The sequence below is a fragment of the Protobothrops mucrosquamatus genome, unplaced genomic scaffold (assembly GCF_001527695.2).
Source record: "Protobothrops mucrosquamatus isolate PMUCROS unplaced genomic scaffold, P.Mucros_1.0 scaffold5077, whole genome shotgun sequence".
Classification (NCBI taxonomy): Eukaryota; Metazoa; Chordata; class Lepidosauria; order Squamata; family Viperidae; genus Protobothrops; species Protobothrops mucrosquamatus.
In genome coordinates this window covers 6,095-17,648 of record NW_015390954.1, presented here as the reverse complement: position 1 = coordinate 17,648, position 11,554 = coordinate 6,095, and the positions used below count along the sequence as shown (strand labels likewise).

The following is an 11,554-nucleotide window of genomic DNA, read 5'->3' as shown; positions in this document are numbered from 1 at the left end:
GAATGAAACCTAAGCAACATCATTAACACACAACCACTGTGAGGCCAGCATTTATTTTCTGAGCTTTTGGGCTACTATCTTTCACCCCAGTCATGCCTGATCTTGATTGCTGGAGGTAAACCCCACTAAGGAACAGAATAGCAGCAATCAGCTAGCCTGTCTTCCCTTCTATATGCCAGCAGGCTTCTACAAGTCATGGAAAGTGACAGAGAGGTCGGGCCATTAACCACCCTGCTGGAGCAATCACCATCCACCAGTGGGATTGAGGGACTGGAAGACCTTCCTCCGAAGAAGCCCACGTGATGCTCATGAGAATCCTGAGTCTTTGCAAGATCTGAGCCAACCTGAAGCTGTATCAGTCAACACTGCCACAGCTTTGTCTTAAATCAGGGGTCTTCAAACTTGTCCCTTTTTATGACTTGTGGACTTCAACTCCTGGAATTCCGGGAGTTGAAGTCCACAAGTCATAAAAAGGGACAAGTTTGAAGACCCCTGTCTTAAATGGTGGTAGAAGACAAGGCAGGCACAGAGTGAACAAAGGAAGAACGTGCACAAAAGCCATTGCTACGTCATCAGGGACCCTAGAAAAGCATGAACTGCCCTGACCATCCTAAAACAGCATTTGCCTATATTCAAACATTGGACGTGCTGCAATCATCAATCCTGAGGGATCTTCAGCGGCAATGGACAAAGGCTTGGAATCCCAACCCATCTAGAGGTTGGTCAAACAGGAGAAAAACTGGCCTTTCAGACACAGCTTTCTGGGGCTCGTTTGCCGTCAACACAACATAGCAGAGAGGAAAGAGAACCAGCTCCGATCCGGAGACAATTTGACAACAAGGAATGTCAGCCGCGCTATAATTAATGTGATCAAGACAGATCACACCTGCCAGAGTAACAATTACTGTAAAAGGGTGAACTAAAATCCATTTACTGATTAAGATTTCAACTTGGAATTCCAGTTAGGGCAAGGACCACCATCGTGAAGCTTGACAAATTCCCTACCAACCAAGTTGCTGGCTTCCTCCTGATCATTTGTGCCATTTCAGGAGATGGGGAACGCGCTGTGAAAGACCTCTTTGGGATACACACAATGAAAACAAGCAAAGAGGCTCATGGGGCCATTTGGGTCAGGAGGATTTGAGGCAGGAATCACTTTTCCTTGCCTATCAATCTTGGATTAGATAAGCAATCAAATAATTTGGAGGAATTTCTTTCAGAGCTGGCCGAAGCCACTGAGATACAGGATGCCACAGCTATCCATGGACTTGCTTTTTCGGCCTATTTTACAAAATGTTTATAAATGTAGGGAAACTTCCAAGCCGGTTTTCATTCATTCCAATGGCCTGATGTTCTTTCAAAAGACCAAAGAACTGGTTGTCAGAATAGCAATAATAATAATTATTTTAATTAAAATAACTCCAGCCACCACTAACGACAGTTTCTGAACACACCCTGCTATTCTACCTTACCAGAATATGCTACTATTTCTAAAAACTAAACCAGGGCAACTGCCAGCCCTATCTGGATGTGTTCTATTATGTTATCATCAATTACAATTATTTCTGCCTTTGCAAATCTTTCCCCTGGAAGTGAGCCGTACGTTATGGACCCAAAGTGGGCGTCTATCAAACAAGCTGGCTCTGGATGAAGGGAATTACAATTCAATACATCTGGGGGGAAAAAAACCAGCCAATGGAATGACTAGACTATTATCACAGAGAAGTAAATCTGGGCCATGAGAATGATATTCCCACTGACGAAAGCTCAGAATTAAAACATCTGATAACTGATAAGGAAAGTAATCAGAATGATTATTTGAATATAGGGAAGGAAAATTGTGTTCCTCTGAATGTCCTAGATTTCAAGTCTATCAGATCTGGCCAATTTAATCAATAGCAAGAGGCTACAAAAGAGTGCCAGCATGCTTATCCATGCTTTTGCAGATCATAATCATCTTATGTTCTTAACCTTCCCCAACATGGTAATGAACTGAAGCCGGGCACTCCTTTCATGCTAAACCGAACGGCCATGGCATGCTGGCTAGAACAGAAACATGAGGGATCCCACCATGAAAGGGATCATCTGAAGAATACAGGTCTATGAAAAGGAATCTAGGATCCTCCAAATATTTGTATAGCTCTCAGCTCATCCACAACAGCCCTTTGAAGAACAGACTGCTTATTTTCTCCCGCTAACACAGGGGAGAGACAGAGGATTGTAGGGTCCTGCACCAATCCTCACAAATGGCTGCCTGGCTTCCCTCTTGAAAGGGGGAGCCATCCTTTTTCTAAGAAATTAAGTTTCTGCAGATCAACTGCACTTATTTTGAGAGGGTCTTTTAGCTTAAGCCAATAAAGGGGGATATTTTAATTTTAATTAGTTTTAACTTTCAGGAAGGTGGCTTTGAATGCCTTTTTTTTTTTTTTTTTTTAAAAAGGGGTCCTTGGTGCTCTCTGTGCTTGCTTGTTTTCTTGCAGACATTTCGTGACCCAACTGGGCAACATCATTAGTGCTAGAAGGGAGAGAGTTATGCAGAGAGGAGGAGGAAGACCCTGGGGTCCTTTGGGGCTCTCTGAGCTTGCTTTGTTTTCTTGCAGATGTTTCATGACCCAAACTAGGTAACAGCATCAGTACTACATCATCGGTTACCTAGTTTGGGTCATGAAAGGTCTGCAAGAAAACAAACCAAGTTCAGAGAGCACCAAAGGACCCCTTAAAAAACAAAAAAAAGCATGCAAAGTCACCTTCCTGAAAATTAAAACCAGGCTTGCTTCTTCCTATCTCCTAGCAGAACAGAGATGGGGGCTCAGCATCCTCTGGGACCGGGCAGGGCTCCCTTCTGCAAGGCTAAAACCTTCCCCCCTCCACTGCAGAACTGGGCTTTTTGGGGGGGGGGNGGCGGAGGAGGGGGGGAAACTCACCCAAAGATGACCGCATTCCACACCATGATGTTGTTCTCCGAGGGGGCTCCGCTCACTCCGGCCGGGGGATCCTCCTGCAGCCTGTGCGGGGAAAGGCGGGCAGGAAAGGGTTAAAAAAAAGGGGGGGGGCGCCCGCTGAAAGGCGGGGGGGGGAGGAGAAGGGAAGCGATGGGATTTCGCCCCGCCTACGCCAACGGCGTAGCTGGCCCTAATCTCCGAGGCCGCTACGCCAGTAGCGTAGCGCTCCCATCAGCAGCGGCCGCGCCGCCGCCATGTTGGATCGCCTCACCTCTCCCTCCGCTGCGCTCCCCCTCCCCCGCCAATCCCTCCGCCTCAGCGGCCCTTCTCGGGCGGCTTACCTCTTGAAGTCCCGCATGAGGCGCCTCCGGGCCGGCGTGGACATGGCGGGGCTCGCGGTTACGAATCACTCATACACCAGCGGGGCGGAGAGCGGGGAGGGGGACGCGAGGCGGCGGCGGCGGCGGCACCGGCGGCGGCGGCGGGAGCTGGTTCCGAGCGGAGGCAGCCTCTTCCACTTGTGCCTCAACAATGGGGGGGGCGAGGAAGGCGGCGAGACGGACGCGGCCCTTGACTACGCGGCAGTGGTAGCGCCGGCCGAGGCGTCTGGGCAATGCCGGACCGCACCACTGCCCTTGCGGAGGGGGGGGATTGAGAAAACAGAGAGGGGCGGTGCTACACGCAGCCGCCGACTCACACCGGGGATGTACCACTGCGCCGCATGGAGGGGGGGAAGAAAAGGGCGGTGTTTCGAAAGGCAGGGTGATACCATTCGGGCTGACGCCGAGCCGAGCGTTCTAGGCGAGACTAATGCGGGGGAAAAAGGGGGGGCTTGAGTAGGAGAAACCATTTTCTGCCCGTTCCCTTAAGTTTCCCCGTCCTTTTTATTGGTTGGTAGAATCAGCTGCCCCGCTTGTGGGCGGGGCGTTAGTTTGAAAGCTATGCAGGCAGCACAGCGGTGTTACAGCAAAATAAGTCCCCCTGGGCCCAGTGGCTGGGGCCTTGTTTTCAGAGTTTAAAACAGGGGTAGTCAACCTTGGCTCTTTTATGACTCGTGGACTTCAATTCCCAGAATTCCTGAGCCAGTTTAGCTGGCTCAGGAATTCTGGGAGTTGAAGTCCACGAGTCATAAAAGAGCCAAGGTTGACTACCCCTGGTTTAAAACAAGGATTGAAGTTGAACTGGGTACACACATCACACAGGCCTGCAATGGGCTGGGCTTGGCCTTCTGTATGGCCTCACTCAATGAAGTTTGCCATCCCTGGATGAAGGCAGTGTTAAGCCAACCTTGGCGACTTTAAGATGTGTGGGCTTCAAATCCCACAATTCCCCATAATGCATGCTGACTGGGGAATTATGGGAGTTGAAGTCCATTATGGGAGTTGAAGTCCACACATCTTAAAGTTGCCAAGGTTGAAAAACACTGAATTAAGACAATACAGTACAGTGTGTGAATTAGCTAAAACCCAACTAAGCGCATACAGTACCTACACTAAAGCTGGATTCACACCCCCTGCTCAATAATACTTTGTCCTAACCACAATTGGCAGATTAATCTCAAAGTATTATTGAGCAGGATGTGTGAACCCAACCTTAGTGTAGGCACTTGCATGCGGTTAGTTGGTTTTGATCTTCTGTTATCACTTGTGTCCTGTGGGATGCTCTCAACCTCAGTTCTTTTATATGTCATTATCTTCAGTGCCTCTTCATTAATGTAGAGGCTTCTTGAGCAGACAAGGACAGTGTTTATTAAATCCCTTATTTCCTAACCACTTCTTGACCTATTATTGCAACACTTTATATTTTTATATTATATTTATATTATTGCAACACTTTACATTTCTAAGCTTAAACATCATTACCGAAGAGTCAAAACAAATGAAAGTGAAGTATCCGTGCAAAAACAGGAATTTGCAGGGATGGTGGGCCAAGATACAATTCACACTGCTGCCTTTAATTACTATTTTGAGGTTAGATGGGATGTGTGTCTTGGGCCATGTGAATGGCGCATGTATATTCAGTGCCACAGCCTGGTCACCCAGTAAGGAGTACAAACATATCCAAATTTCCTCTAGACTTTAAAAAAAAAATCGATAGCTTTCAGTCTGCTCCTGAATCACCATCACACGCTTTCATTCCGGAAGCCCTAGGTAGCTTTATTCAATCCCAAGGGAGTCAAAATCCGTTGATGTTTTAAACTTGCAAGGCCCATCATCTTCCAAAGGAGACGTCCAAGTTGGCTTCCGCCTCCGGCAAGCGTTCTCCCTTCAGAAGTGCAACAGGCTGCTCAGATGCTCAGGACCTCAACTCCTATGTCTACTGAAGATTCTCAATCTTCCAGATCATGGTTGTCCCAAAGATGCTTTTTTCCAAAGGGTAACTGGAATTTATTTGGAAAAAGCACCTTTGGGACATTAACCCCCATGGTTCCCAGCCAAAACCCTTTTAAGGAAGAAGCATCCTCTTTGAGCAAGTAACAAGTTTAGCCAACAATAAGAGGGAAGCCACGCCATCAAGGTCATGGGTGGAGGGGAGAAGCATCTCGGTCGTGGGAAGGGGTCGCCCGCATCTTACACGCGGGCGCGCTCCCCTTTGCGCGCAAGGATTGGCGCGCTCCAGCCGGCCGAGGCAGGCGAGCGAGCGGGCGGAGGCGGGGAAAGGAGGGCAAGGGGCTGGCTCCCTCGGCTTGCAGTTCCAGCCCCAGCCGGGTCTAAGGCGGAGCCGACCTCCCTGCAAGCAGGCGGGGAAGCGGGTTGGGGAGGCGGAGCGCGCCCGATCGCCCGGCGCCGCCATGCCCAAAGTGGTCTCTCGCTCCGTGGTCTGCTCCGACACGCGCGACCGGGAGGAATATGACGATGGCGAGAAGCCGCTGCACGTGTATTACTGCCTCTGCGGGCAGATGGTGCTGGTCCTGGGTGAGCCAAGGAAGGGACCCCGGCCCCATCCCCATCCCCCGCCTCTCCTCCCGTCCGCTCGGCCAGGGCGCAAAGCGGGTCCCCCACAACCCTCGCCAAGCCTTGGGCATTACGCACCGGCTGTAAGAACCCAGCCGTTGGGAACGACTGGCAAAGCCGGGACTGCCACTCCCGGAGTTCCGCGCCGTTGGGGCGCGAGGGTGGGGCTGATGGGAGTTGAAGTCCAAAAGCTTTCAGGTTAGTTCTGAAGCTTTCCGGCCGTACCTGCCAGGTGTTTTCAACCCAGGTGGGCACTGCTGGGGGATGATGGGAGTTGTAGTCCTCGGGGTAGGAGAGTCCTGTTTCACCCATGCTAGCAAATAACAGCCAGCCTCCTAAGCTGCTTTGGGGGTGAGCATCAGAGGTGTTTAAACCTAATGCAAGGTATAGAGTTGTCCGGAGTCGCTTTGGATGGTAAAATGAGTGGCTTATAAATTTAATAAATAAGTAAACTTGTCCATCCTAATACTCCAGTTTGGAAAGGGAGACATGACTCCACACTTGAGCTAGCCAATGTTTCATTCCTAGCGCTTTTTATTAATATCTCCCCCTTATTATAAATAAGTTGCATAGTCAACAAAACCCTTGAAACTTCAACAAAGCTTGCCAAATGTTGCTCAGGGGGGAAAAACGCTGTAAGAAATCTTGTGGGTATAATTAAGATCTGTACGATGGTTTCCATGTTAGAAAGCAATTCCTTTTATCAAACGTTTGGGGAATTTGATGTTTTCTGTCCAAGTTTGATTGATAGCTGTAAAATGGGATTGAAACAGTGATTTGATATTGGGGTGGATGTTGGTTTGTTTAATCTTTCCGGGACCTCCTACCGCATTGATCGTCTGACTTTAGATCTATTTTCCCTGAAGGCTTTTTAAAATTATGATGATTTTTTTTTTCTAGATTGCCAACTTGAGAAGCTGCCCATGAGACCCCGTGATCGGGCCAGAGTTATTGATGCGGTTAAACATGCCCACAAATTCTGTAACACGGAAGAAGAGGAAAATGTTTACCTGCGCAGGTAGGAAGGCCTCCACAAAGCGCCATTGCCAGGGATGGTCAGCCGGGGCCCAGGCAGCCATGGCCAAAATCAAAGATGTACAATTTCAGAAACAAATCTTTGCTTTTGATGGACTTCTTCAACTTATCTCATCTTTCATATGAAATATTGGAAGGGGGTGTCCCCGTCTTCATTGTCTCCATCGACTTCTTTGTTTCTGCAGAGGAAGATGTAATATTAAAATGGCTGAAACATTTGTTTTTATTCGTTAGATATTAACTGATGGTTTCTTTCTTTGTGAAAATATAATTTTAATCGCATTTTTAACAGGAGTCACTCGTGGAAAAATAAGTTCGCGTGGTAAAATATATTCTTTTTAACAATAAGTTTATCATCCAGGATTTATGGCTTCTCAGACTATGTAATCCCAACTAAAAATGACTTCTTCTTTTTTGCAACAAACTAAGATTAAGCAAAGTAAAGCCTACTTACCTATTTTTCTTCCCTACCTAGGCCAGAAGGCATTGAGCGACAATACAGGAAAAAGTGTGGAAAGTAAGTGGATTTCAGAGGAAGTGTTCAGAAGGTAAAACAGTCAACAAATATTGTTTCCAGTGATAAAAGAACATCCAGTGATAAAAGAACATGTGGGGGCCATTGTGATCTGGTGAATTAATGCACTCAGCTCTTTCTCCAAAGTAAAAATAAAATAAAACAAAGGGATCTAAATCCAGTGTTAGGATGTCATCCAGAAGACTCTAATGCATCTCCAATTGAGTGTCTTCTCGTACATTGGGCTACTGGCTGTTGGGGGTTGGGATCCAGCTTAACAAATAGGCCTAGATTAGTGAAGAGTGAAATGATTGCAATTTATGTCATTCTGAGGCTTAATCTAGCAGGTGAAGTGAGCTAAAATATTAGCGTCAGGGAGACTATCTGTTTGTTTATTAGAAGAAGGAAATAAAACAAGCGGTCACTTTCATTCCAGGTGTGGCTTACTCCTTTTCTACCAACACCAGCAGAAGAACGCTCCGGTGACGTTCATTGTTGATGGTGCCGTGGTCAAATTTGGACAAGGTTTTGGGAAGACCAACATCTACACTCAGAAGCAAGAGCCCCCTAAGAAGGTAGAGAGACAGAGACTTCTCTTGCAGTGTGTGGAGACCGAGTAGAGAGGATGCCAACCACTGTGAAGTTTCACCATGTCTTCTCACTGGGCTTCCGAGCTTCGTGGTGGCATCTGCTTGACCTGATCTCTCTTCTTACTCCAGGAAGTCCTGAAATATTTGGCCGTGAGAGCAAGAGATTGTCCTCCTTTGTAAATTTGTTATCCAGTTGACTTGCTCCATCAGAAGATGCATTCTTCAATTCCATTTCCTTTTCTCAAGCCCAAGAGCATGGCTTCATGAGCTTCAGTTGACTTAATCCGCCTCAGTCATCAGCCAAACTTCTTGTAAAGCACAATATTGTGGGGGGGTTGAGGGCCACAAATTAGCAGAATGATAAATCTTGATGCCTTGGCGTTGGTATTTTTCCCCTGCTTTCCTGATTTTGCATGGCTGGAATCCATTTTAAATGTGCTAAATATCTTTAGCTTCCTAAATGAATTTGGGACACAGTTGCCCAACACATTTAGTGGTGCAACTCTTGGGGAATTCTACATGTTGTAAAAAAAAAGGGGGAGAGGGGGTTGGACATCTGTTACACAGCTGGTGATCTGCAAGTTACAGTCCCTGTTCTGAGATCCCAAAACATGAGGTATTGGACAGACCTACCTCTCTTTTCTTAGTATTAAATTTCAGGACAGCATTTTTCTGATCTGTGAAGGATAACTATAGTCACCTTTTACATTTGCTGATCCCCAAGCTTCGACCACACATAATATTCTTTTTAAAAAACTTCTCTCCTTCCAAGGTTATGATGACCAAACGGACGAAGGATATGGGCAAATTCAGCTCGGTGACCGTGTCTACTATTGATGAAGAAGAAGAAGAGATTGAAGCGGTAAGGTCTTCTGTATCTCTCAGAAACAAGCAATTCTGGCTTCTTGGGTAGACCAAAAAGTAGTAACCTTGTTGTTTGCCACACATGTTAGAAGAAACTCTCCAGACAGCCTGCCTTCCCCTGGGAACGACCCGTGTAAGGCCTCATGGATCTTAGGGATGTCAAGCTTATGCCATTTACAGCTATGCAAGGATTCCAAGCTAGGCCTTTGCTTGACTCCTCCTTCCAGTAGCTGGCAGTTTCCCATCATCTTTCTTGAAGGCAACGGGAGATCTAGGTGGTCTAGATATTTGAAGCCAAGGATTTAGTCAGAAATAATGGATAGAAACTAATCAAGGACAGAAGCAGCCTGGAATTAAGGAAAAATTTCCTAACAATGAGGACAATTAACTAGTGGAACAGCTTGCCTCCAGAAGTTGTGATGCTCCGTTACTGGAGGTTTTTAAGAAGAGACTGGACAGCCACCTATCTGAAATGCTGTAGGGTCTCTTGCTTGAGCAGGGGGTTGGACTAGAAGACCTCCAAGATCCCTTCCAGCTCTATTCTGATTGATTGACTTCTGGTCATTATGAAACTACTTCCTTCCATAGTTTCTAATAATTTACACTTTCTCTCTTTCTTCTCAGAAGGATACCAGAGTGGTGTGATTTATTCAATAGTGACTAAAGAAACTACTATATAAATCCTTGTCCAACACAGTGGGCAATTTGGGGTTAGTCACATTGGTTCATGCCTCACATTACAGCACTGTATGCTTAATCATGGTTGACATGGTAATTTTTATTGACTAACCAACGATCAGCTAAGTCCATATGAAACCATAAACCATAGTTCACGCATCGTGGTTAGGTTTACAATGATGACACCACTTACATGATTACACCAATTATGCCAGTTGGTGTCAACTGACACAAATTACATCATTTGGATTTAATGGACCTTTGGCTTTAATGGACAGTTGGTTTTAACAGACACTGGACTATAAGAGACTTACTCCTATGTGGTCTGTAAAATTGAGGTATTCATTTTTTACTCTAGCCTGTTTTTGATGTGCTTCTTTTCTGCTGGCACTACCATCATAGTGTCTTAACCCCTTCTTATGGAATATTTTTCAGCGTGAGATTGCTGATTCATATGCCCAAAATGCCAAAGTGATCGAGAAGCAGCTGGAAAGGAAAGGCATGAGCAAGAGAAGGCTGCAGGAACTGGTGAGTGTCTTATTTTTCACCCTTCTCATTTCTGCATTTCATGTATAGGTTTGAGGCAACAGCGTTCTACGGATTCTGGTGGGAATCAACCTCACATTCTCTCTAAATAACTTGTCCCCAAATACTTGAGGACCTTTTAGATAATTCAGTGCTGTATCACTCATTTCGTGTAGTTACTTTTATTATTCGTGACCATATTTTTGTAGAAATGATTGTAACTCTTCTATTTCTGGATTGACTTCACTGATTTTATTATTATTGGCAACGGTTCCGTTGAATTGAATCTAATTAACTTTTGTGTTTGTTGAACTGCTCTGCACTGAGTTGGCAGCGTTGAATTGTCCCATTCTGTACTGAATCAGTGACCGTAAAAATTCTGGAGCCTGTTGGGTGGCTGCAGGTTTCTCAGCTTTGCAGAAAACCAACTTAATTTTATTCCAAGGTTCTCACTTTCAAATGTAAGAGAGAAGTCACTTCCGTTTCCTCGTAAATGTTAGCAAGGATATTTCTTTAATGCTGGCTTTTCCGTTTTTTGTTTTTTTTTAATTTGATCAGGCCGAGCTGGAAGCCAAGAAGGCCAAAATGAAAGGGACCCTTATTGACAACCAGTTCAAATAAGAAGTTTTGCCAAAAGAAGAGAAGCGACCCACAACATTTTGTTTCCTTGCTGGTTTGCCCCAAGGAATTTGGCCTCACTCCTGAAAACGCAGTGAAGGGGGGCAACTTGGCGAAGAGAAATAAATGCTCTGCTTTTTCTAATGTATTGCTTGTAGTCTAGGTTTTAATTTTCCTTTTGAAGGTTCTGAGAAGCATTTTTCCGTCATTTGCTGTATATTCAGTTTGGCAAGACCTTGTAAATTTGAATTGAGGACCTCATTTGTACAGAGGTTTTCTTTTTTTTTTAGTTATTTGTGTATTTTCATATGTACATAAAATTCTGGTGAGAGAGAAATCAATAAAGAAAAATGAACCTTTGGTAAATAATTAGTTTCATGTGATTGTTATTCCTTTGTCTGCTGGAATTTGTTATGTAGACTCATTTGTTGTATCACGTGATTGTCTAGCCTGGAAGCTAAGCAAGATCAGGCCTGGGGTACAAGTCTGAATGGGAGGCCTCTAGGAGTACCGAAACTATATACAGAACCAGGAATGTTTAAAAAAATGTCAAATGTTAGACTATGGCTTAGTGTGATATGATGAACCCAGCACAACATGCTGTTCAAGGTGGCTTATTTCTCGTTAACCTGGATTATTTTATGCTGTTTCTGTTTACACCCTGAGGTGACCGTGAAAAAGTCAAGTTCAATGACCAAGCATTAAACTCGGAGGTTAATATACACATTAAAAAATAAATGTAAAAAATATATATGTTAAAAGTCTTTTTAAATGGCACGAAGATCTGTCATTTAGTTTAATGGAAAATGTGATTGGGATTACAGGCAGAAACTG

General features: G+C 45.3%; 2 protein-coding genes across 2 annotated transcripts in view; one reads left to right on the top strand and one right to left on the bottom strand.

Moving 5' to 3' along the window:
• UBE2A (ubiquitin conjugating enzyme E2 A) overlaps window positions 1-3,380 on the bottom strand; it is an 8,057-nt gene extending 4,677 nt beyond the window's left edge. The window contains exons 1-2 of the mRNA XM_015828894.1: window positions 3,284-3,380; window positions 2,925-3,005 (exon numbers count right to left, since the gene is read on the bottom strand). Of these exons, the coding sequence (XP_015684380.1) occupies window positions 2,925-3,005; window positions 3,284-3,327 (125 nt within the window). The 5' untranslated portion in view covers window positions 3,328-3,380. The remainder of the gene's footprint in view (window positions 1-2,924; window positions 3,006-3,283) is intronic.
• A 2,323-nt stretch (window positions 3,381-5,703) lies between these two features.
• Window positions 5,704-11,028, top strand: CUNHXorf56 (chromosome unknown CXorf56 homolog). Its single transcript, XM_015828893.1, has 7 exons — window positions 5,704-5,857; window positions 6,797-6,914; window positions 7,407-7,448; window positions 7,882-8,020; window positions 8,808-8,897; window positions 10,013-10,105; window positions 10,661-11,028. The coding sequence occupies exons 1-7, from the start codon at window positions 5,734-5,736 to the stop codon at window positions 10,721-10,723; spliced, it is 669 nt and encodes a 222-aa protein (XP_015684379.1). The 5' UTR covers window positions 5,704-5,733; the 3' UTR covers window positions 10,724-11,028.
• Window positions 11,029-11,554: the final 526 nt, after the last annotated feature.